Raw genomic sequence first — 25,523 nt, forward strand, 5'->3', positions numbered from 1 at the left:
ACAGACACATAATTGGGTGAACCCTTTCAGATTGTGACTCAGCTTTGCTAAAGTCCCCAATTAGAGGTGTCCAGGGTTCTTAAGCACACTCTTCTTTTGCTTTGGACCTTGACTTTAACCGCTCAGTCTAAAGTTTTCACTTGACACCTTCACGCCACAAGCACATGGTTAGGGACAGCTTGGTTTAGCCGCTTAGGCCAGGATTTTATTCCTTTAGGCCCTCCTATCCACTGATGCTCAAAGCCTTGGGATCCTTTTTATTTACCCTTGCCTTTTGGTTTTAAGGGTTATTGGCTTTTTGCTCTTGCCTTTTGGTTTTAAGAGCTTTTGGCTTTTTTTGCTTGCTTTTTCTTTTTCTATTTTTTTTTTGCTATTTTTTTTTCTATTTTTTTCTGCAAGCTTTTGTATTCACTGCTTTTTCTTGCTTCAAGAATCATTTTTATGATTTTTCAGATTATCAAATAACATGTCTCCTTGTCATTATTCTTTCAAGAGCCAACATATTTAACATTCTTAAACAACAACTTCAAAAGACATATCACTACAAGAAAAACACCCATTTAGGTACACTTGAAAAGTGTAGCCAAAAGTGAAAAAAAATGATGTCTTAGGCTACGGCTACGCTTTTTAGGCTACAGCTACGCTTTTTGGGGTGATTCCTATTTGGCCGTTGCCTATTCTCAAAGGCTACGCTTTTCTGCACCAAGGGCTACGCTTTTGGCGTTTGGGAATAGGCTACGCTTTTCAATTGATGCTGTCCAGGACCAAAGGCTACGCTTTTCAGCTTCCATTTTTGCCAGTATAGGCTACGCTTTTCAATACCTACTGCATCACCTGTAAAGCGTAGCCACATTGTATACCATGGCTACTTTTTATAAGTGTAGCCTTAGGTTCCTCTTTTTTTTTTTGTATACTATAGCTACTGTATATAAGTGTAGCCTTAGGTCTCTTTTTTTTCTGTATAATATATATATATATATATATATATATATATATATATATATATTAATACAACATAATAGTTAATATGATTACATGTATAATAATTCTGCATTTTTATTTGAATGAGTTGAATATTATAAAATAAAAATAAATACATAATTATACTAAATAATTTCTTTAAATAACAAAAATTATCTCTAACCAAAATATATTTATAATAATAATCCAAAAGTACTAGAATGAAGTTAATTGTAAAAATTCATACATCTCACACTAAAGTAAGCATAGCCATATCAAAATAACCATAATATTACTTAGAATTTACTACTAATACTCTACAAAAAAACATATCCTACATATATAAGTATCTTCTAATAAAAGTCATTAGTCAACTATACATGTAAATATTTTAAACAGTACTCTATCTTAGCCAATAAACCACAATAATAATCAGCTTAATTTCCATTGCTTAATCTTCATTGCTTAAAAAGACAACCTAGAAGAAGGTGGAAATTAGGGCAGAACCGGATAGCACAGGGCAGAAGAGCAGAGCAGGCGGAATCGAAGAAGGAAAAAGCTTGTTCCTTGGATAGAAATAGGACAGATCAATTAAATAAGTGCAGTATCTGAAATAAACAAATACAGATCAATTATTTCATCTAACATTACAGTTCTATCCGTCTGATCAAGAGAAAAAGCACAATAATATTAAAAATGTTAGAACAATTCAGTGTTATTGTCTTTTTAATGAAACAGAGGGCGGTCATGCAAACAGAGCAAAACTACCTTCAAAGAAATTATTAAAAGAAATATCCCCTGAAACCAGTAGATTAATTTCAAGCTTCAAGAAGTATAAAAAATTTAATACACATCAAGTCAAAATATGTGGGCATGGTATCCCTCTTTTTATCCTTTTCAAGCATGTTTTTGTTATTTATGCTCAATGAAACAATTGCATGAAAAGTGGATCAGGAGATTTAATCTATATGTGGAGTTGCGGACAAGCACAATCTTAATTTGACAACTCAATAGGTCCAGAGGCAGATGCCATATTCTAAATCCAAAGAACACATTTACTCATTTATATGAAAATAATTTTCAAGGTGCCAATTCGCTACATAAATTACATTATATATATATCTGCAAATATCATATCTATTGGAACAATATATTGACAGGGAAAAGACCAGAAGACTAAAACAAATACAGATCCTCCATATTTCTATGAAAATGGCTACTTCCTTCTATTGTATTTTCTATCAAATCTTCCTATTGAAAGACAAAAAATTGGAGGAAAAGTAAAAGATATTGTTTCTTAGGCCATATATAGAAAAGCAAACCAACCCCTTGATATAAGTAATAACATCTATTTTAGTATTTATATTGTAAAAAGAAAGATAAGACCTATGATAGGCAATAGTGTTAGTGGAGATCTAATGAGCTAAAGAAGTAGTGAATGAACGATACCTACAATGCGGACAAAATGGCAAAATGCACACCATGAAAAGACCCATTTTTGTTTTAGGAGAAAGACATGAATACACTTATTCACAAGTTGATAATAAACTAAAGTGTGGCATTATCATTTACAATTTCAAGCCAGAAAGGAAAGTGGGGGATGATAATAGATATATCTCTATAAATGTCAACATAATACACCATCTTTTCTCACTTTTTTGGCTAAACAAGACAATATTCCTTTCCTTTTGTACTATTTCACTATTGCTAATATTAAAGAGGATCACAAACTGCATTAGAGCAGTTACATACCTTGTTGACACTTGGAACCAGTTCTTGTAGAGCCCTGATTCTTTCTGCTATTCTTTCTTTGCGCAACTGTAACCATAATGTAACATGAAGAACTGAGCTACAAAATAAACACCCCGTCTTTAAATTTTAACACCATAACCAGCAGACAGCATGTATTTGTGCAAATATCCCAAAGCTCACCCGTTCAGCTATGTTGTGTGGGTCTGTAGCCTGTCCTCTTCTAGCCCGCACCCTAGGACGCATTGTTGGAGGATGTGGAGCTGCCGGAATAGTAGTAGGCATTGGTTGGCCATGAAAAACCTGTTAAAAGATTACATATGATCAGGGGGGCCAAAATAAGGGGGGTGAGGAAACTAAAACAGCAACTCCTCCTCTGCCTCTTAGTGATCACAGCAGTATGGAGAAGGTGTAAATAAACTTGCACTAAATCGTAATCCTGAAATGTTCAAACCATTCCATCAAAATTTGTAACACCAACTTACACCTATAAGTCAACACCTACATCAATGATTCAACAATAATAGTCAGCACAAGTGCAGAGTTTATCAATAGCTAGTTGCTCAAATCAAGAAGCATTGAAGCACACACTGCAACAAGTTTTTTCCCCCTGCTGTCTGACCTCGAATAAAGGGGAAAAGAAAAACCAAAGATGACCATCCTGAAACAATAATTTGGTTTCCATAACAGCCATGGAATAACCCTGCCTTGCTCTTTATTTTTTCAAAACTACAACATGCTTTCTTTCACAACTTCATTTTCAAGGAATTTTGAAAGTGATTCTAATTAGTTAAAAAACTACCACATGCAATTGTATTTTAGTTCCAGTTCAGAACTCAAAACCCTGCCTTGAAAAAAAAAACAAATATTGAATGCATTTGAGCTAATTTTCTGTTACGCAAAGTGTGAGAGAGAGAGAGAGGGACAGGGTGTTTACATTCTTAGCTCTGGCATCAAGGACGTCGTCGTGAAAGTGCTTGCCGCTACCGGAGGCCTCTTCCGGTGGATTCAAGAAGCCTACTTCTGGTGCTGTTACTCTATCGGCTCCTTTCCCTTGGTCCAAGTTGAGACCTAGCTGGTAAAGACAAATGCAAAAGTAGCATGTCTAGTAGTATTTTTCCCACATTCCAATCTTTAATCCATTTTCAAATCATAGTTTTTTCAAATATCTGACCTAAAGATATGCTTTGATCATCAATGGTGCACAAGCTGATTATGCTCTCACCTCAGTAGATTGTTGGAAAGCAGTAGCCTCCCTCAGGTAGATGCCCCGTGAAGAAGGATCTACAATCAGTAATCATGAGCATAAGGGAATTAATATTTTTTCTTAAGTTTTCCCTTGTGTCCAATTGAATTAATATTTCAATGAACAAAAATTTTTATCGTTGTTGTCAAAGCCAATACTCTTTTCCCTAACTTCTTCCAGTTTTTACTTGTGTCTTATCATGAGCATTCTAATTCTTAATAAATAACAGGTTATTAGAAACAATTTCCCCTAAATGAGTTAGTTATTTATAAGTACAAAACAGGCAAAAAAATAATCTGTTAAACCACGCATCTTCATCAACAACAGCATGCATGTTATCAAATCACAATTCATAAACCCATATTTCACAGATTAAAACCCCCAAATTAAAACCCCTAAAATCAGAACCCTAAACCTCTGAAATTGCAGAACCAAATAGAAATCAATAAATACATACTCAACGATGTGAGCACAGAGAAGACGATGATGAGAAGAACGGCGAAGAAGAGCGATGGTCAGTGCAGCAACAGCGACGATCAACATCGACGGTGACTGGCGGTGACTGGTTACTGGGTGGCGACAATCACCAGCGACGGTGAGAAACCGAGAATGGAGAAACTGAAAGGGGAAGGACAATGAGAAGCGCAGAGATGATGATGCTGAGAGCGGTGCAGCTCAGTGCAGGAGGGCGAAGCGGAACGACGGTTAGTGGCGAAAGTGAGTGTTGTGTGTGGTTCTTCGCGATGGTGAGAGGGTTTCAGAAAGGGGATAATGGCGCTGTGATAACAAAAATTTCAGAGAGGGTTTCAGAGAGGGTTCTTCGCGATGATGAGTGATGAGCTTTGGAAGGAACAAAGGCACTGTGGTTCGTGTGGTTCCAGATAGGGGATAAAGGCGCTGTGATTCACTAAGTGTTGTGAGTTTTAGTAAGGGAATAATGAGCTTTGGTGGGAACAAAAATTTCACTAAGTGTTGTGAGTTTGTTTTCAATTGGGAAAAAGAGGGAAGGCATCACTTTTGAAACGCACCCAAAACTTAACTAATAGGCTACCGTCAAAAAGCATTCTCTTTGATACAAAAAGTGGACCCATAGATATTAACATACGGCTATGCTTTATAAGTGATTTCTATAATATATAAGGCTACACTTTTCAAATGATGCCAGAATTGTGTTTCCTTTTCTCTAAAAAAAAGGCAACACTGAGAAAAGCGTAGCCTATTCTATGAATAGGCTACCCTTTTCAAATGTAACTTAAAAAAAGTGTGGCTGAATGGGTATTTTTCTTGTAGTGTATGCACTGTTCAAGCATTCATTCAGAAAACAAAAAGTATTGTCACCACATCAATATAATTAAACCAAGTTCAAGGATAAATTCGAAACTCATGTACTTCTTGTTCTTTTAAATTAAAACATTTTTTATTTATGAGAGGTGATGGATTCATAGGACATTCATGACTTTAAGACATAGTTACTAAATACTACTGATCATGTAATAAGACACAAACATAGATACGCATTTAACATAAAGAAAATGAAAAAGAGAAAATTTAAGAACAAGGAATGAGTCCACCTTAGTGATGGTGGCGTTTCCTTCTTGAGGAACCAATGATGTCCTTGAGCTCTTCTATGTCTCTTCCTTGTCTTTGTTGCTCCTCCCTCATTGCTCTTTGATTTTCTCTAATTTCATGAAGGATGATGGAGTGCTCTTGATGTTCCACCCTTAGTTGCAGTCAAATGTTCTACCACTGAGCTATAGACCCTTGATTTGCAGTCAAATGTCCCTTCCTCATTGTGTGGGGAAAAATGTATCCCCTGAGGTATCTCAGGGATCTCTTGATTTGCAGTCAAATGTTCTACCACTGAGTTATAGACCCTTGATTGAAGCTTTTGTCTTCCCTTTCCTCTTTCTAGAGGTTTTTCTGGCCTTAGATGCCATCAATGGTTATGGAAAACCACACCAAACTTAGAATGTTGCTCGCCCTCGAGCAAAAGAAGAAAGAATAGAAGAAGAAGAAGATGTGGAAGAATCTTGGATTATGAGGAGGGAAAGTGGGGATCCTGTGGGGTCCACAGATCCTGAGATGATCCTGTGAGGTCCACAGATCTTGAGGTGTCAAGGATTTACATCCCTGCACCAATTAGGCATGTAAAATGCCTTTGCATGAAATTCTGGCGTTTAAACGCCGAACTGATGCTTGTTCTGGGCGTTCAACGCCCAGATGCAGCATGTTTCTGGCGTTGAACGCCAGTTCTATGCTTGTTTCTGGCGTTCAGCGCCAGATCCATGCTCTGTTCTGGCGTTGAACGCCAGCCAAATGCTCCTTACTGGCGTTTAAACGCCAGTAAGTCCGTCCTCCAGGGTGTGATTTTTCTTCTGCTCTTTTTGATTCTGTTTTTAATTTTTTTGATTTATTTTGTGACTCCACATGATCATGAACCTAATAAAACATGAAAGAACAATAAAAATAAAAATAAAATTAGATAAATAAAAATTGGGTTGCCTCTCAACAAGCGCTTCTTTAATGTCAATAGCTTGACAGTGGGCTCTCATGGAGCCTCACAGATGTTCAGAGCATTGTTGAGACTTCCCAATACCAAACTTAGAGTTTGGATATTGGAGTTCAACACCAAACTTAGAGTTTGGATGTGGCCTCTCAACACCAAACTTAGAGTTTGATTGTGGGGGCTCTGGTTGACTCTGTTTTGAGAGAAGCTTACTGTGCCTCTTTTCCATGTTTGCAGAAGGATGTCCTTGAATTTTAAACTCAAGGGAGTCCTCATTCAATTAAAGGACTAGTTCACCTCTGTTAACATCAATCACAGCTCTTGCTGTGGCTAGGAAGGGTCTTCCAAGGATGATGGATTCACCCTCATCCTTCCCAGTATCTAGGATTATGAAATCAGCAGGGATGTAAAGGCCTTCAACCTTTACTAATATGTCCTCTACTTGTCCATAAGCCTGTTTTCTGGAATTGTCTGCCATCTCTAATGAGCTTTTAGCAGCTTGTACCTCAAAGATTCCCAGTTTCTCCATTACAGAGAGTGGCACGAGGCTTATTCCTGACCCAAGGTCACATAGAGCCTTCTCAAAGGTCATGGTGCCTATGGTACAAGGTATTAAGAACTTCCCAGGATCCTGTTTCTTCTGAGGCAATCTCAGTTGATCCAATGCATTTTGTTCATTGGTGAACAGGGGAGGTTCATCTCCCCAAGTCTCATTATCAAATAAATTGGCATTCAGCTTCCTGATTGCACCAATGAACTTGGCAACTTGCTCTTCAGTAACATCTTCATTCTCTTCAGAAGAGGAATACTCATCAGAGCTCATGAATGGCATAAGGAGGTTCAATGGAATCTCTATGGTCTCTAGATGAGTCTCAGATTCCTTTGGTTCCTTAGAGGGAAACTCCTTATTGATCACTGGACGTCCCAGGAGGTCTTCCTCACTGGGATTCACATCCTCAACCTCCCTTACAGGTTCAGCCATGGTAATTAATTCAATGGCCTTACACTCTCCTTTTGGATTCTCTTCTGTATTGCTTGGGAGAGTACTAGGAGGGGTTTCAGTGATTCTATTACTCAGCTGGCCCACTTGTGCTTCCAAATTTCTAATGGAGGACCTTGTTTCATTCATGAAACTCATAGTGGCCTTAGATAGATCAGAGACTAAGTTTGCTAAATTAGAGGTATTTTGTTCAGAGTTCTCTGTCTGTTGCTGAATGGATGATGGAAAAAGCTTGCTATTGCTAAACCTGTTTTTTCCACCATTATTAAAGCCTTGTTGAGGCTTTTGTTGATCCTTCCATGAGAGATTTGGGTGATTTCTCCATGAGGGATTATAGGTGTTTCCATATGGTTCACCCATGTAATTCACCTCTGCTATTGCAGGGTTTTCAGGATCATAAGCTTCTTCTTCAGAAGATGCCTCTTGAGTACTGTTGGATACAGCTTGCATTCCATTCAAACTCTGAGAAATCATATTGACTTGCTGAGTCAATATTTTATTCTGGGCCAATATGGCATTCAGAGTATCAATTTCAAGAACTCCCTTCTTCTGAGGCGTCCCATTACTCACAGGATTCCTCTCAGAAGTGTACATGAACTGGTTATTAGCAACCATGTCAATGAGTTCTTGATCTTCTGTAGGCATTTTCTTTAGGTGAATGGATCCACCTGTAGAAGTATCCAATGACATCTTAGCTAATTCAGACAGACCATCATAGAATATATCCAGGATGGTCCATTCTGAAAGTATGTCAGAAGGACACTTTTTGGTTAGTTGCTTGTATCTCTTCCAAGCTTCATAGAGGGATTCACCTTCCTTCTGTCTGAAGGTTTGAACATCCACTCTAAGCTTACTCAGCTTTTGAGGAGGAAAGAACTTGGCTAAGAAAGTCGTGACCAGCTTATCCCAAGAGTTCAGGCTATCCTTGGGTTGAGAGTCCAACCGCACTCTAGCTCTGTCTCTTACAGCAAACGGGAAAAGCATGAGCCTGTAGACTTCAGGATCTACTCCATTAGTCTTAACAGTATCACAGATCTGCAAGAATTCAGTTAAGAACTGAAAAGGATCTTCAGATGGAAGTCCATGAAACTTGCAGTTTTGTTGCATCAGAGAAACTAATTGAGGTTTAAGCTCAAAATTGTTTGCTCCAATGGTAGGGATGGAGATGCTTCTTCCATGTAAATTGGAATTAGGTGCAGTAAAGTCACCAAGCATCCTCCTTGCATTATTATTATTTTCGGCTGCCATATCCTCTTCTTGTTCGAAAATTTCTGTAAGGTTATCTCTGGATTGTTGTATTTTAGCTTCTCTTAGTTTCCTCTTCAGAGTCCTTTCAGGTTCAGGGTCTGCTTCAACAAGAATGTTCTTGTCCTTGCTCCTGCATATATGAAAAAGAAGGGAACAAAAAAATAATAATAGGGATCCTTTTTACCCGGGTATAGAGGTTCCCCTGTGTGAGTAAAAGAAAAAAAGAATGTAATGTAAAGAAGGGAAGAAGAGAAAATTTGAACACAGATAGAAGAGGGGGTTCGAATTTGGGTGAGATGAAGTGTTAGTAGATGAATAAATAGATAGAAGGAGATGAGAGAGAGAGAGAGGAATTTCGAAAATAAAATTTTGAAAAGGGGTTAGTGATTTTCGAAAATTAGGAATGAAATCAAATTAAAATTGAAAATTGAAATAACTATTTAATTAAAAAGAATTTTTGAAAAAGAGGGAAGAGATTTTCGAAAATTAGAGAGAGAGAGTTAGTTAGGTAGTTTTGAAAAAGATAAGAAACAAACAAAAAGTCAATTAGTTAGTTGAAAAAGATTTGAAAATCAATTTTGAAAAGATAAGAAGATAAGAAGTTAGAAAAGATATTTGAAAATCAAATTTTTGAAAAAGATAAGATTTAAAAAAAAATATATGATAGGAAGATATGATTAGAATTAGTTTTGAAAAAGATTTGATTTTTTTTAAAATCATAATTAATGACTTGATTCACAAGAAATCACAAGATATGATTCTAGAACTTAAAGTTTGAATCGTTCTTAACAAGCAAGTAACAAACTTGAAATTTTTGAATCAAAACATTAATTGTTGATAATATTTTCGAAAATTTGATATAAAATTAAGAAAAAGATTTTTGAAAAATATTTTTAAAATTTTCAAAAATAAATAAGAAAAAGGAAAAAGATTTGATTTTTTGAAAAAGATTTGAAAAAGATAAGATTTTTAAATTGAAAATTTGATTTGACTCATAAGAAACAACTAAGTTTTAAAAAGTTTTGAAAAAGTCAATTCAAATTTTCGAAATTTATGAGAAAAAAAAGGAAAGATATTTTTTTTTATTTTTTGAATTTTTATGATGAGAGAGAAAAACACTAAAAATGCTTAATGCATGGAAATTATGGATCAAAACAATGAATGCATGCAAGAATGCTATGAATGTCAAGATGAACACTAAGAACACTTTGAAGATCATGATGAACATCAAGAACATGTTTTTGAAAAATTTTCAATGCAAAGAAAACATGCAAGACACCAAACTTAGAAATCTTTCATGTTCAGACACTATGAATGCAAAAATGCACATGAAAAACAAGAAAAGGCACAAAACAAGAAAACATCAAGATCAAACAAGAAGATTTACCAGAACAACTTGAAGATCATGAAGAACACTATGAATGCATGAATTTTTCGAAAATTTTATGCAAACTTTAAAACATGCAATTTACACCAAACTTAATATTAACTCAAGACTCAAACAAGAAACATGAAATATTTTTTATTTTTATGATTTTCTAATTTTTTTGGATTTTTTCGAAAATTATTTTGAAAAAGGAAAATAAGGATTCCAAAATTTTTAATATGAATTCCATGAATCTTGCATTGTTAGTCTAAAGCTTCAGTCCAGGAATTAGACATGGCTCACTAGCCAGCCATGCTTTTGTGAAAGCTCCGGTCCAAAACACTAGACATGGCCAATGGCCAGCCAAGCTTCAACATGTAGATCAGGTGGATCAGGAACAGCAGCAGGTGGATTAGCAATAACTAGCTTGCTCTTGATAATGTTGGGTTGGAAGCCCCAATCCAAATAAATTTAGACATGGCTTTATAGCCAGCCAGGCTTCAACATGCTTCATGAAACACTAGAATTCATTCTTAAAGATTTAGAATAGTTTTCGAAAACAGATGAGAAATTTTTTTTTTTGAAATATTTTTGAAAATTTTTTGAAAATAAAACAAAAAGAAAATTACCTAATCTGAGCAACAAGATGAACCGTTAGTTGTCCAAACTCGAACAATCCCCGGCAACGGCGCCAAAAACTTGGTATGCGAAATTGTGATCCCTGAGGTTGTAAAATTTGTTGTTCATTCTCTCCCTGGCAATGGTGCCAATAACTGGTGCACAATACCATGGTCCAAACATAACTTCACAACTTCGCACAACTAACCAGCAAGTGCACTGGGTCGTCCAAGTAATAAAACCTTACGTGAGTAAGGGTCGATCCCACAGAGATTGTCGGTATAAAGCAAGCTATGGTCACCTTGTAAATCTCAGTCAGGCAGATATCAAATGGTTATGGAGTTTTCGAAAATAAATAATAAATAAACAGAAAATAAAGATAGAAACACTTATGTAATTCATTGGTGGGAATTTCAGATAAGCGTATAGAGATGCTTTCGTTCCTCTGAACCTCTGCTTTCCTGCTATCTTCATCCAATCAGTCTTACTCCTTTCCATGGCTGGCTTTATGTAAGGGCATCACCATTGTCAGTGGCTACTTTTCATCCTCTCTGTGAAAATGGTCCGATGCGCTGTCACTGCATGGCTAATCATCTGGAGGCATCACCGTTGTCAATGGCTACATCCCATCCTCTTGTGAAAAAGGTCCAAATGCTCTAACACAGCACGGCTAATCATCTGAGGTTCTCGATCATACTAGAATAGGATTCACCCTCCTTTTGTGTCTGTCACTATGCCCAGCACTCGCGAGTTTGAAGTTCGTCACAGTCATTCAATCCCTGAATCCTACTCGGAATACCACAGACAAGGTTTAGACTTTCCGGATTCTCATGAATGCCGCCATCAATCTAGCTTATACCACGAAGATTCTGATTAAGAGATCCAAGAGATAATCATCCAATCTAAGGTGGAACGGAAGTGGTTGTCAGGCAAGCGTTCGTATGGGAATGATGATGATTGTCACGTTCATCACATTCATATTGAATTGCGAATGAATATCTTAGAAGCGGAATAAGTTGAGTTGAATAGAGAAACAGTAATACTTTGCATTAATTCGTGAGGAACAGCAGAGCTCCACACCTTAATCTATGGAGTGTAGAAACTATACCGTTGAAAATACATAAGTGAAAGGTTCAGGCTTGGCCGAATGGCCAGCCCCCAAACGTGATCAATATGATTTAAAGATGAACTAAAAATCATAAGATGATCTGAAGATCTTCCAAAGATCTCTAATACAATAGTAAAAAGTCCTATTTATACTAAACTAGTTACTAAGGTTTACAGAAGTTAGTAATTGATGCATAAATCCACTTCCGAGGCCCACTTGGTGTGTGCTTGGGCTGAGCTTGAAGTTTACACGTGCAGAGGTCATTCTTGGAGTTGAACGCCAGTTTGTAACGTGTTTCTGGCGTTCAACTCTGGTTCGTGACGTGTTTCTGGCGTTTAACTCCAGACTGCAGCGTAGAACTGGCATTCAACGCCCTTTTGCATCGTCTAAACTCAGCCAAAGTATGGACAATTATATATTGCTGGAAAGCCCTGGATGTCTACTTTCAAACGCCATTGGAAGTGCGCCATGTTGCGTTTTGTAGCTCCAGAAAATTCACTTTCAGTGCAGGGAGGTCAGAATCCAACAGCATCAGCAGTCCTTCTTCAACCTCTGAATCTGATTTTTGCTCAAGTCCCTCAATTTCAGCCAGAAAATGCCTGAAATCATAGAAAAACACACAAACTCATAGTAAAGTCCAGAAATGTGAATTTAACATAAAAACTAATAAAAACATCCCTAAAAGTAACTAGATCCTACTAAAAACATACTAAAAACAATGCCAAAAAGCGTATAAATTATCCGCTCATCATTGTTCTAACTAACAGTCTATATTCTAATAAAGGCTGAATCACCGAATGTTGTCAACTACTTGTGATGTATTTATGTGTGGTTGTTTATAACTGTTTTATCTGTTATTATTTGTGAATTGATTATAAATGATTCTGTTTATTAATCCAAATATTTTCAAAAAAAAAGTACCTCGCTAACTAACTACGCTTCTAATAACGAATCAGGCTCATATAATAAATAATAGATAATAATTAGGATGACAAATTGGTAGCACTCAGTTTCTGGTATGTCCTAGGCATACTGACAATTGGGTCGTTACAATTTGGTATCAGAGCAGTTCGTTCCCAGTAGAGCCTGGGGAGTGGACTGACTATGCTTCATTACATACTCTGCTTGTGTGTCTCACGCCATTAGGGTATCTTTAAGATACATTTGGCATGAATGTCTTTGAGTTCTCATTTTGGGAATGTTCGTGCTTAACTTGAGATATTAAGACTGATCACCTTAATAGTGATTATTTGGTGCGGATAAGACCTCAATGACTGTGGATAGGCATGGTTTAATCGAGATCCAAATGACAAATCGATGTGAGACCAGCTATCCTAATAGTTGTTATGATATACATGGCAATGACTATGTTTTGATACACCGGGTTCACAATTTATTGGCCCAGCTTAGCACCAGCACTCTCTGATGACTTTAGCAATGCTAAGGCCTCATTTTACATATTTTATTCTCATAATAAATATGTTATTAGTGTCATTTATGCTAGTAGCTCAGAAAATAATTTTTAGAGATGTTTTTACAAGTGTTCCGATACACCTAGTATTAGTAGTTATACACCAGAGATATTTTAATATTATTTTAACCCACCTCCAAGCCAACCAATCACAACTCACCTTACACCCCCAAGACACTCCAAGGCTGGTCATTTACTCCCTTTGGCCGAAATTTAAAGGAGAGAAAAGAGAGAAAACTTCATGAACACTGAATCTTCAAAGCTTGATTTCTTCTGAACCAAAACTCAAATCAAAACTCCAATTTCACCAAAATGATCCTCTCATCTTGCTCTACATAACCATGTAACTTATCAAGGCTGGAAATAAGGTGAGATGGCTGTCTCCCTCCCTCTTCAATTCGGTTTTCAAGGAAACATGCTTAAACATGTGTTTTCTTGATGTTATTCCTTAGGAATCATGCTTAACTTGACTTGAGGGCCAAGAAACGTTAATTTCCAGCAAGTCTAAGGTGAGATATCCCTTCCTAACGTGCTGAGAAAGATTTGGTCCATTGAGGGTTTTTGGATTTAAACTTGTTCTTGATGTGATTTAGGAGGAAAAAGTGCTTAAGGACCACCTAAAAGTATAACCGAATTAGGAGCAGCAAAACCAGGTAGGGTTTGACGAATTTAATCTTGATTCATTGTGTTTGAGCTGTGTGATTATGATATGGTTTGGCTGTGCTTGAAATTGATGATTTATATGAGTGATTCTTGTTGAAATTTTGGTGAAAATTTGATAAAATTTGATGATATTCAAGCTATGAAACATGTTCTTGAGCGCAGCTGGAAAAACGAACCCTAATCCTTAAATTGGGCTTCAATTTGTGTTGAAATCATGTGAAAAATATGGGGTTTTAGTGGCTGGAAATTTATTTTGAATTTTGGTAAAAAACGGTTGCTCAAAAGACTGAAAAACGGGTAAAAACAGAGAAAGAATCTGAAGAATTTACGAAGAACACGAAGAACACTTTGAGTGTGATGAAGAACATTGAAGAACAGCTTTTAGATCTTAGAAAGGGCAAGGAAGTAAATATTTTGGTGTTTGAGGGGTTATTTTGTAATTTCTGAAAGTAATGGTGGTTAAAGTAGAAATATTAAAAGTTACGGGTGGTAAAAAGTGAATTTAAAAGGTTCAAAGTTAAAGTGGGGTAATTTCCGAAAATTTAATGATAAAATAATAAATAATAATAAAATATTAAATAATAATATTTAATTAAAAATAATATTTTAATAAAAATAATTAAAAATAATATTTTTCGTAAAAGCTTTAGAAAGACAACTTTAAGTGCAGAGTCTCATAATTACCTTCATAAAACACTTAGGGAGTGGTAAGAACATATTAGTGAGGCAAAGATAAATGAAAGATAAAAAGTTGAAGAAAAGATAAGAATCAAAGAAAAAGTCTGTAAAATTTTAATGACAGAAAAACAGACAGAGATTAGTGAACGAACTAGGGCAACATAGTTAGTCCTTATGATACGACCAGAGTTAGGTATTATATGAAAAGTTAAACTGTTTCATTATAGACTTAATAAACCTATACTTTGGACAGACTAACTATTCATACCGAAATTTACATAAGCTTTAAATACATACGTTAAATAGAGAAATCAGAGCAGAGTAGAGAGAGACAGAGAACAGAGTAATCAGAGTAGAGTAAAGAAACACAAAGCACAGAGTAACCAGAGTAAAGTAAAGAGATAAAGAGAAAAAGAGTGATACAGATACAGAAGAAAGAGTAATCAGAGAAATGTAAAGAGATATAAAGAGAAAGGAGTAATATGATAAAGATAAATGGTTTGAGCCAAGATTTCGTAAAAGTGAAAGATGTAAAGTTTGTATAGTATAATTGAACAGAGAAAGAAAGAGGTACTGCATAAGAATGTGAAAGTGATAATGAATGATAATAATGAGAATGATTATGTGATGATCTGCTGCGTGAAAGCAGTCAGATAGATGGTGGTACGACCACTAAGAGTGCTTCCCTGGGATACTTAGCTATAATGCTATTCTGTAAGTCAGAGGACTCTTACAGAGGTATCGAGAAAACACAACTACAATATACTCCTGTAAGTCAAAGGACTCTTACAGTGAGAGTGTGTGTGTGTGCTCCTGTAAGTCAAAGGACTCTTACAGTGAGTGTGGTGGGCAAATATATGTTAACTAGCTCCGTCATGCAAGTCAAAGGACTCTTGCAGTGGGTTGCTAGTGCCGCCTTGCAAGTCAAAGGACTATTGCAGTGGTTTGCCTCGAAAGTCAACGGACTCTTGCAAGGAACATTGCCTACAGGGAAGCCTTACCTGGTCAAAGGACTCCGGGTAATGTCGGGAGCGGGTATGTAACCAACAAATGAGCTCATTACCTGCACTAGGGCTAGACATGCATCATTCTTGTTTGCGCATCATTCTCTGCTGCATTCCTTTCTGTGTGTGGTCCATTTTTTTATGTTTGTCTGCTTGCATGCTATTTCTGTGTTTTATTTTCTTGTATTCTTTTGTTTGTGTTATGCTTTCTGTTGTCTCTACTTTCTCTTTCTATCTTTATCTCATGTTTACTGCTTTGCTATATTATGTTATTTGTCTGCTAATCGACCCCAAATAAACGAACATAACTAATAACCCTGGCCCTACTAAGAACTTCCCAGTTCTTACCCCTTCTCTCTCCCTTCCCCCTTCAGATGGAAGCATGAGTACCCTTCCGTAGTTCACTGACGACCGTTCACAAAAAGGATTCCACTCTAGGTAGTCTTCTGAGTCTAGGGTGAATCTCGTTTTCTGTTTATATGTATATACTGAGAGACCAGCCAACGTCTGCAGCCCATTCGTATGTGCACTTTAGCCTAAATCCTGTGTACGAGACTCCTGTTGTGTGGCTACTTGATGGCGTACCAGTGGGACATCATATGGCAATGTATGATCATGCGGAAGAGTAGTAGACGCCCTTCCACCTTTTGATGACATTCGACCTGACTTGATTTTTGAAGATTTAGAACGTACTTTCCCTCGCTTTTGTAGTTTAGAGGGACTAGATGAGTATAGAGTCTAGGCTAGCCTAGGTGCCAGCTTAGGGACCTCTTGAACAGGTCAGGACCTGGATGTTGTATGTATATATATGTATATAGATATTATTTAGCTATATCTATGGGTGTTCTAACTAATAGTCTATATTCTAATAAAGGCTGAATCACCGAATGTTGTCAACTACTTGTGATGTATTTATGTGTGGTTGTTTATAACTGTTTTATCTGTTATTATTTGTGAATTGATTATAAATGATTCTGTTTAAAAATCCAAATATTTTCAAAAAAAAAAGTACCTCGCTAACTAACTACGCTTCTAACAACGAATCAAGCTCATATAATAAATAATAGATAATAATTAGGATGACAAATTGGTAGCACTCAGTTTCTGGTATGTCCTAGGCATACTGACAATTGGGTCATTACAATTTGGTATCAGAGCAGTTCGTTCCCAGTAGAGCCTGGGGAGTGGACTGACTATGCTTCATTGCATACTCTGCTTGTGTGTCTCACGCCATTAGGGTATCTTTAAGATACATTTGGCATAAATGTCTTTGAGTTCTCATTTTGGGAATGTTCGTGTTTAACTTAAGATATTAAGACTGATCATCTTAATATTGATTATTTGGTGCGGATAAGACCTCAGTGACTGTGGATAGGCATGGTTTAATCGAGATCCAAACGACAAATCGATGTGAGACCAGCTATCCTAATAGCTGTTATGATATACATGGCAATGACTATGTTAGATTTGGATGCTGTAAGGAACGGACCGATCTTTCTGTCAGGATGGCTTGAAGGAAATAGACCGTTTGAAGAAGGATTCTTGCACGTGGCTGAAATTTTGAGGGCAAAATTTTCTTTTAGGAGGGTAGAATGTAACAACTCTGATTTTCGAGTATATGAGATCTTTTCTGAAAGTACGGATTTCTCCGGAAGATCAGTAAACGGAACACCTCTGATGTATCATCAAGCATCTCAATCCTCATTGTCATTATATTATTTTTAACTCAGGACCTTAGTTGAGACAAGCCCGACAACGCAATCACGAAGAACCTAGTTTTTGAATCGTATCGGTTAGGAGTTCTGATTGTAGTTTTCGTAAATAGTATCAGTTTGACAAACCGGACTCGACTCATGAGAGAAGAGAGATAATAGTATAATATTATCATTATATTAGTATTAGAAGATGCTTGAATGATATTATAAGGTTACCTGGTCTGTTTTAGTTAAAAACAGGAAATTGGTTTAACGGGTTCACAATTTACTGGCGCAACTTAGCACCAGCACTCTCTGATAACTTTAGCAATGCTAAGGCCTCATTATACATGTTTTATTCTCATAATAAATATGTTACTAGTGTCATTTATGCTAGTATCTTAGAAAACAATTTTTAGAGATGTTTTTATAAGTGTTCCAATACACCTAGTTTTAGTAGTTATACACCAGAAATATTTTAATATTATTTTAACACACCTCCAAGCCAACCAATCACAACTCGCCTTACACCCCCAAGACACTCCAAGGCAGGTAATTTACTCCCTTTGGCCGAAATTGAAAGGAGAGAAAAGAGAGAAAACTTCATGAACACTTAATCTTCAAAGCTTGATTTCTTCTAAACCAAAACTCAAATCAAAACTCCGATTTCAACAAAATGATCTCCTCTTCTTCCTCTACATAACCATGTAACTTATCAAGGCTGGAAATAAGGTGAGATGGCTGTCTCCCTCCCTCTTCAATTCGCTTTTGAAGGAAACATGCTTAAACATGTGTTTTCTTGATGTTCTTCCTTAGGAATCATGCTTAACTTGACTTGAGGGCCAAGAAATGTTAATTTTGCAGCAAGTCTAAGGTGAGATATCCCTTCCTAATGTTCTGAGCAAGATTTGGTCAGTTGAGGGTTTTTGGATTTAAAGTTGTTCTTGATGTAATTTAGGAGAAAAAAGTGCTTAAGGACCACCTGAAAGTATAACCGAATTAGGAGCAGCAAAACCAGGTAGGGTTTGACAAATTTAATCTTGATTGATTGTGTTTGAGTTGTGTGATTATGATATGGTTTGGTTGTGCTTGAAATTCATGATTTATATGAGTGATTCTTGTTGAATTTTGGTGAAAATTTGATGAAATTTGATGATATTCAAGCTATGAAACATGTTCTTGAGTGCATCTGGAAAAACGAATCCTAATCCTTAAATTGAATTTTGGTAAAAGATGGGTTGCTGAGAAGACTGAAAAACGGGTAAAAACAGAGAAAGAATCTGAAGAATTTACGAAGAACACGAAGAACACTTTGAGTGTGATGAAGAACATTGAAGAACAGCTTTTAGATCTTAGAAAGGGCAAGGAAGTAAATATTTTGGTGTTTGAGGGGTTATTTTGTAATTTCTGAAAGTAATGGTGGTTAAAGTAGAAATATTAAAAGTTACGGGTGGTAAAAAGTGAATTTAAAAGGTTAAAAGTTAAAGTGGGGTAATTTTCGAAAATTTAATGATGAAATAATAAATAATAATAAAATATTAAACAATAATATTTAATTAAAAATAATATTTTAATAAAATAATAAAATAATGCGGAAAAGGCAGTTTTCCGTAAAAGCTTTAGAAAGACAACTTTAAGTGCAGAATCTCATAATTACCTTCATAAAATACTTAGGGAGTGGTAAGAACAGGTTAGTGAGGCAAAGATAAATGAATGATAAAAAGTTGAAGAAAAGATAAGAATCGAAGAAAAAGTCTGTAAAATTTTAATGACAGAAAAACAGACAGAGATTAGTGAACGAACTAGGGCAACATAGTTAGTCCTTGAGTTACGACTAGGGTTAGGTATTATATGAAAAGTTAAACTGTTCCAGTATAGACTTAATGAACCTATACTTGGGACAGACTAACTATTCATACCGAAATTTATATAAGCTTTAAATACATACGTTAAACAGAGAAATCAGAGCAGAGTAGAGAGAGACAGAGAACAGAGTAATCAGAGCAGAGTAAAGAAACACAGAGCACAGAGTAACCAGAGTAAAGTAAATAGATAAAGAGAAAAGGAGTGAAATAGATATAGAAGAAAGAGTAATCAGAGAAAAGTAAAGAGATAAAAAGAAAAATAAGTAATATGATAAAGAGAAATGGTTTGAGCCAAGCTTTTGTAAAAGTGAAAGATGTAAAGTTTGTATAGTATGATTAAATTCGTATAGTATAATTGAACAGAGAATGAAAGAGGTACTGCATAAGAATGTGAAAGTGATAATGAGTGATGATAATGAGAATGATTATGTGATGATCTGTTGCGTGAAAGCAGTCAGATAGATGGTGGTACGACCACTAAGAGTGCTTCCCTGGGATACTTAGCTATAATGCTATTCTGTATGTCAGAGGACTCTTATAGAGGTATCGAGAAAACACAACTACAATATACTCCTGTAAGTCAAAGGACTCTTACAGTGAGAGTGTGTGTGTGTGCTCTTGTAAGTCAAAGGACTCTTAAAGTGAGTGTGGTGGGAAAATATAAGTTAACTAGCTCCGCCATGCAAGTCAAAGGACTCTTGCAGTAGTTTGCCTCGCAAGTCAAAGGACTCTTGCGAGGAACACTGCCAACAGGAAAGCCTTACCTGGTCAAAGGACTCCGGGTAACATCGGGAGCGGGTATGTAACCGACAAATGAGCTCATTACCTGCACTAGGGCTAGACATGCATCATTCTTGTCTGCGCATCATTTTCTGATGCATTCCTTTCTGTGTGTGGTCTATTTCTTTATGTTTGTCTGCTTGCATGCTATTTTTGTGTTTTATTTTCTTGTATTCTTTTGTTTGTGTTCTGCTTTCTGTTATCTCTACTTTCTCTTTCTATCTTTATCTCCTGTTTACTGCTTCGCTATATTATGTTATTTGTCTGCTAATCGACCCCAAATAAATGAACGTAACTAATAACCCTGACCCTACTAAGAACTCCCTAGTTCTTACCCCTTCTCTCTCCCTTCCCCCTTCAGATGGAAGCATGAGTACCCTTCCGTAGTTTACTAACGACCGTTCGCAAAAAGGATTCCACTCTAGGTAGTCTTCTGAGTCTAGGGTGAATCTCGTTTTCTGTTTATATGTATATACTGAGAGACCAGCCAACGTCTGTACCCCGTTCGTATGTGCACTTTAGCCTAAATCTTGTGTACGAGACTCCTGTTGTGTGGCTACTTGATGGCGTACCAGTGGGATGTCATATGGCAATGTATGATTGTGCGGAAGAGTAGTAGACGCCCTTCCACCTTTTGATGACATTTGACCTGACTTGATTTTTGAAGACTTAGAACGTACTTTCCCTCGTTTTAGTAGTTTAGAGGGACTAGATGAGTATAGAGTCTAGGCTAGCCTAGGTGCCAGATTAGGGACCTCTTGAACAGGTCAGGACCTGGGATGTTGTATGTATATATATGTATATAGATATTATTTAGCTATATCTATGGGTGTTCTAACTAACAGTCTATATTCTAATAAAGGCTGAATCACCGAATGTTGTTAACTACTTGTGATGTATTTATGTGTGGTTGTTTATAACTGTTTTATCTGTTATTATTTGTGAATTGATTATAAATGATTCTGTTTATTAATCCAAATATTTTAAAAAAAACGTACCTCGCTAACTAACTACGCTTCTAACAACGAATCAGGCTCATATAATAAATAATAGATAATAATTAGGATGACAAATTGGTAGCACTCAATTTCTGATATGTCCTAGGCTTACTGAAAATTGGGTCGTTACAATTTCCCCACCCAGAGTTTGGGTGGTTCTTCCAACCTGGGTTGTATGTCTTAGAGTGTGGGTCATATGGTGGTCTGGATGAATTGTTCACATAATTGGCTTGTTCCCAGTCACCTTCAGATTCTGGTGCATTCCCTTCTTGTTGGGGAGTTTAGTCTTGAATGACTGAGGCGTGGTTGGCCTCCATCTTTTTGGTTAGAGCTGCTATTTGAGCTGAAATTGCTTTGTTCTAAGCTAACAAAGCATCTACAGAGTTGAGCTCTAGTACTCCCTTCTTCTGAGTCCTTTCTGAAGCATAGAAATACTCATTTTCAGGTACAATCTCAATGACATCTATGGCCTCTTCAATGGTTTTCTTCTTGTTGAGTGAGCCTCCTGAAGAATGATCCACAGCCTTCTTTGCTTCATATGATAGTCCCTCATAAAAGATGTGTAGTTGTACCCATTCATTGAATATTTCTGGTGGGCATATTCTTGTCAGATCTTTGAATCTCTCCCAGGCCTCATAGAGTGTTTCTCCATCTTGTTGTCTGAAAGTTTGCACCTCAGCTCTCAGCCTATTGATTCTTTGTGGGGGGTAAAATCTTGCAAGGAATCTGTTCACGACCTCCTCCCATGTAGTTAGGCTATCCTTGGAGAATGATTCCAACCACTTTGCTGCCTTATCTCTGAGTGAAAAAGGGAACAAGAGTAGTTTATAAATGTCGGGGTGTACCCCGTTAGACTTTACAGTATCACATATCCTCAAGAATTTGCTGAGATGTTGATTATGGTCTTCTTGGACAGTTCCTCCATATGAGCAATTGTTCTAAACAAGTGTGATGAGCTGAGGTTTCAGCTCAAAATTATTGGCATGAATTGTTGGCTTGAGGATGCTGCTCCCACAATTTCCTGGGTTTGGGTTGATGTAGGAGCCTAAGACTCTCCTTTCTTGCCTATCATGATTTACTGGGCCTCCTCTAGCATTGTGAGCTTCTTCTTCATGGTGGTTCTCCATGTTCTCCTCCATGTTTATTTCAAAATACTCTTCCTCTTCCTCAGCACCAACGACTCCTTTCCCTCTTGCTTCCCTCCTTAATCTAAGGAAGGTCCTCTCAGGTTCAGAATCAAAGGAAGTTGAAGCACCACTTCTTCTACCTGTCATACAACCAACAAGGCAAAAACAAGAGAAGAAAAAGAAAAACTGAATGAAGAAGTTACTCTTGTTAGAGTGGATGTTAGTGTGAGTAGTGCAATTAATCAAACAGTTAGAAGAGTGGAAATATGTAAAAAAAAATACTCAAATAAGAAAGAAATAGAACTCAAAATAAAAGAAAATAAAAGGTGCTAAATAAAATAAAATAACAAGGAATTTAAATTGCTTAATCTAGCTCTTTAATTGATTTAATCACTTTCAAATTTAAGCCAATCCCCGACAACGGCGCCATAAAACTTGATGACCAAAATTCACACCCCATTCAAAATTGGTGAATTAGTCCTTTTGGCAAGCACACCAAAATTATCGTTAAGTAATAACCCACAGTGGAGTGGGATCGTATCCACAAAGATTGGCAAATTCGAGCAGTTTTAATTAATTGATGAATTAGTCAAACAGATCAATAGGATTGTAGAGTGCAGAATTGTAAATGACATAAATGTAAATGGCTAGAATGTAAAGAAAAGCAATAAAGTGCAGAAATATAAATGGCAGAAAGTAAAGGGCAGAATCATAAATGACTTGAATGTAAATGGGAATGGGGAATTGCTGAATGTAAAAATAAGCAGTAAAGAAATGGATAGATAAGAATGGGGAAAATTCATTGATATTGGGAGATGTTGTCTCTTTGGATCAAATCTAGCTTATATCATCTTCAATTATGCAACTCATTGACCTCTTGGCAATCATGATTGATTGAGCCCCAATCCCTTGGGGACTCAATCTCTCATATCTTGATCAATAGCCAATTCCTTGGTCTAATTGCTCATGAAGAGAGATATGCTTGGTCCTTGATTATACCACACACCATTATGGGTCCAGGTAGAGGGAGGATTATATGTCACATATCCAAACACCAAAACCCAGATTCTACTCTAGTGTGAGAAGGGATTTCAAGCATGGTTTCATCTTTCCTTTCCCATGGTTCCCATAAAACCCAATTGCATTCAATCTCTTTACCAAGATAATTGAATACTAAGCATTAAGAATGAAATTTCTTCTAGCAAATCAAAGAGAAGATGAAGAGAAGAAGGATTTCACTATCATCAATCCATCAAGTACAACAGAGCTCCCTCTCTCAATGAGAGGGAAGTTAGCTACTCATAGCTCAAAAAGTACTCAAAAATGAAGTGTAAAAGTGGATCTAAAACTGACTGCTTAACCCCTTCTTCAGTACTCCTTGGGGTATTTATACTACTCCTAGTAAAATAAAAGAATTACAAAAGTGAAAAAGGAAAATTACATTTTGGAGGAAAAAGAAAACACTCAATAAGCATGACTTCTTAGCTGGCATGTGGCTGGCGCTTCTCTGACATGTCACGTTCCCTTCATTTCCAGCATGGCGTGCCACGCCTACTCCTTCAAGTGGCACGCTCGTCCCTCTCTCAACCTTGGCGTGCCACACCTTTGAACTCAAGTGGCACACCATAGTGGATTTCTTGTGTTGGCGTGCCACGCCTTCGAGCTCAAGTGGCACGCCCCTTGCCTTTCTCACTTTTCTTTGCCTCTGAGAACTTGTACTGGCATGCCACGCCCTTGCTTCATGCTTGGCTATGCTTCTCTGGAAAGTTGAACTAGCGTGGCACGCCCAGGGTCTGGCATGCCACGCCCCTTTTGTCAGTGAGTGGGTCCTCTATTTGGCATGCCACGCCACGAGCTCAAGTGGCACGCCCCAATGCTTCTCTCTTGAATGACACTGGCGTGCCACGCCTGGTTGCTCAAGTGGCACGCCTAAATGAAGAATAGTGAATGGCGTGTCACGCCTTCGATACCAAGTGGCATGCCCCATGTAATTGGCCTCATTCATCCTCTCTGGAAACTTATACCAGCATGCCACGCCTAGAGGCTGGCGTGCCACGCCCATGATCTTGTCTTGGTTCCAGTAGTTGGCGTGCCACGCCTCAGTCTTCAAGTGGCACGCCATAGTTGTAACGACCCAATTTTCAATATGTCTAGATCATACCAGAAACTGAGCGCCACCAATTTGTCTTCCTAATTATTATCTATTATTTATCATATGAGCCTGATTCGTTGTTAAAAGCGTAGTTAATTTGTGAGGTTTTTTTTTTTTTTGAAAACGTTTGGATTAATAGGCGGAATCACTCATAATCAATTCACAAGTAATAACAGATAAAACAGTTATAAACAACCACACATAAATACATCACAAGTAGCGAGCAACATTTAGTGATCCAGCCTTTGTTAGAGTATAGACCTTTAGTTAGAACACCCTTAAATATAGCTAGATAATAACTATATACATATACATACATACAACATCCCAGGTCCTGACCTATTCAAGAGGTCCCTAAGCTGGCACCTAGGCTAGCCTAGACTCTATACTCACCTAGTCCCTCTAAACTACTAAAGCGAGGGAAAGTACGTTCTAAGTCTTCAAAAAAATCAAGTCAGGTCAAATGTCATCAAAAGGTAGAACATCATCTGCTACTCCTCTGCACGATCATACATTGCCATAGGATGTCTCTCTGGTACCTCATCAAGTAGCCACACAACAGGAGTCTCGTACACAGGATTTAGGTTAAAGTGCGCATACGAATGCGGTGCGGACGTTGGCTGGTCTCACAGTATATACATATAAACAGATAACGGAGTTCACTCTAGACTCAGAAGACTATTTAGAGTGGAATCCTTTTTGTGAATGATTGTCAGTGAACTACGGAAGGGTACTCATGCTTCCATCTGAAGGGGGAAGGGAGAGAGAAGGGATAAGAACTGGGGAGTTCTTAGTAGGGTCGGGGTTAGTAGTTACGTTCATTAATTCTATGTTGTTTAGCAGACTATTAGCAGAATACAAGGAAGCAGTAATTAGAAAACACAGATAAGTAGAAAAGATAGAGAAAACAGATAGCAGAACACAAACAGAAGAATACAAGAGAATAACACAAACACAGAGAATAGAATACAAACAAGGAAAGCATACATTCATACCACAATCATAACAAAGGAAATGCGCAACCAAGTATGATGCATGTCTAGCCCTAGCACAGGTAATGAGCTCATCTGTCGGTTACATACCCGCTCCCGACGTTACCCGGAGTCCTTTGACCAGGTAAGGCTTTCCTGTTGGCAATGTCCCTCGCAAGAGTCCTTTGACTTGTGAGGCAAACCACTGCAAGAGTCCTTTGACTTGCAGGGCGACACTAGCAACCCACTGCAAGAGTCCTTTGACTTGCATGGCGGAGCTAGTTAACTTATATCTGCCAAACACACTCACTGTAAGAGT

The 25,523-nt window shown here is 37.2% G+C and overlaps 1 protein-coding gene and 1 non-coding gene across 2 annotated transcripts in view; one reads left to right on the forward strand and one right to left on the reverse strand.

The window, feature by feature from the left end:
* Window positions 1-1,551: 1,551 nt before the first annotated feature.
* Window positions 1,552-25,523, reverse strand: part of LOC107634455 (transcription factor bHLH77-like) — a 44,217-nt gene continuing 20,245 nt past the window's right edge. Inside the window, exons 2-7 of the mRNA XM_088507250.1 lie at window positions 4,429-4,573; window positions 3,935-3,993; window positions 3,647-3,784; window positions 2,893-3,012; window positions 2,713-2,778; window positions 1,552-1,623 (exon numbers count right to left, since the gene is read on the reverse strand). Coding sequence (XP_088363376.1) covers window positions 1,552-1,623; window positions 2,713-2,778; window positions 2,893-3,012; window positions 3,647-3,784; window positions 3,935-3,993; window positions 4,429-4,573 — 600 coding nt within the window. The remainder of the gene's footprint in view (window positions 1,624-2,712; window positions 2,779-2,892; window positions 3,013-3,646; window positions 3,785-3,934; window positions 3,994-4,428; window positions 4,574-25,523) is intronic.
* LOC148571327 (small nucleolar RNA R71) lies at window positions 8,210-8,313 on the forward strand. The gene has a single exon (XR_015908943.1). It is a non-coding gene; the product is annotated as a small nucleolar RNA R71 (small nucleolar RNA).

The sequence above is a fragment of the Arachis ipaensis genome, chromosome B3 (assembly GCF_059453495.1).
Source record: "Arachis ipaensis isolate K30076 ecotype BB chromosome B3, ASM5945349v1, whole genome shotgun sequence".
Taxonomy (NCBI): domain Eukaryota; kingdom Viridiplantae; phylum Streptophyta; class Magnoliopsida; order Fabales; family Fabaceae; genus Arachis; species Arachis ipaensis.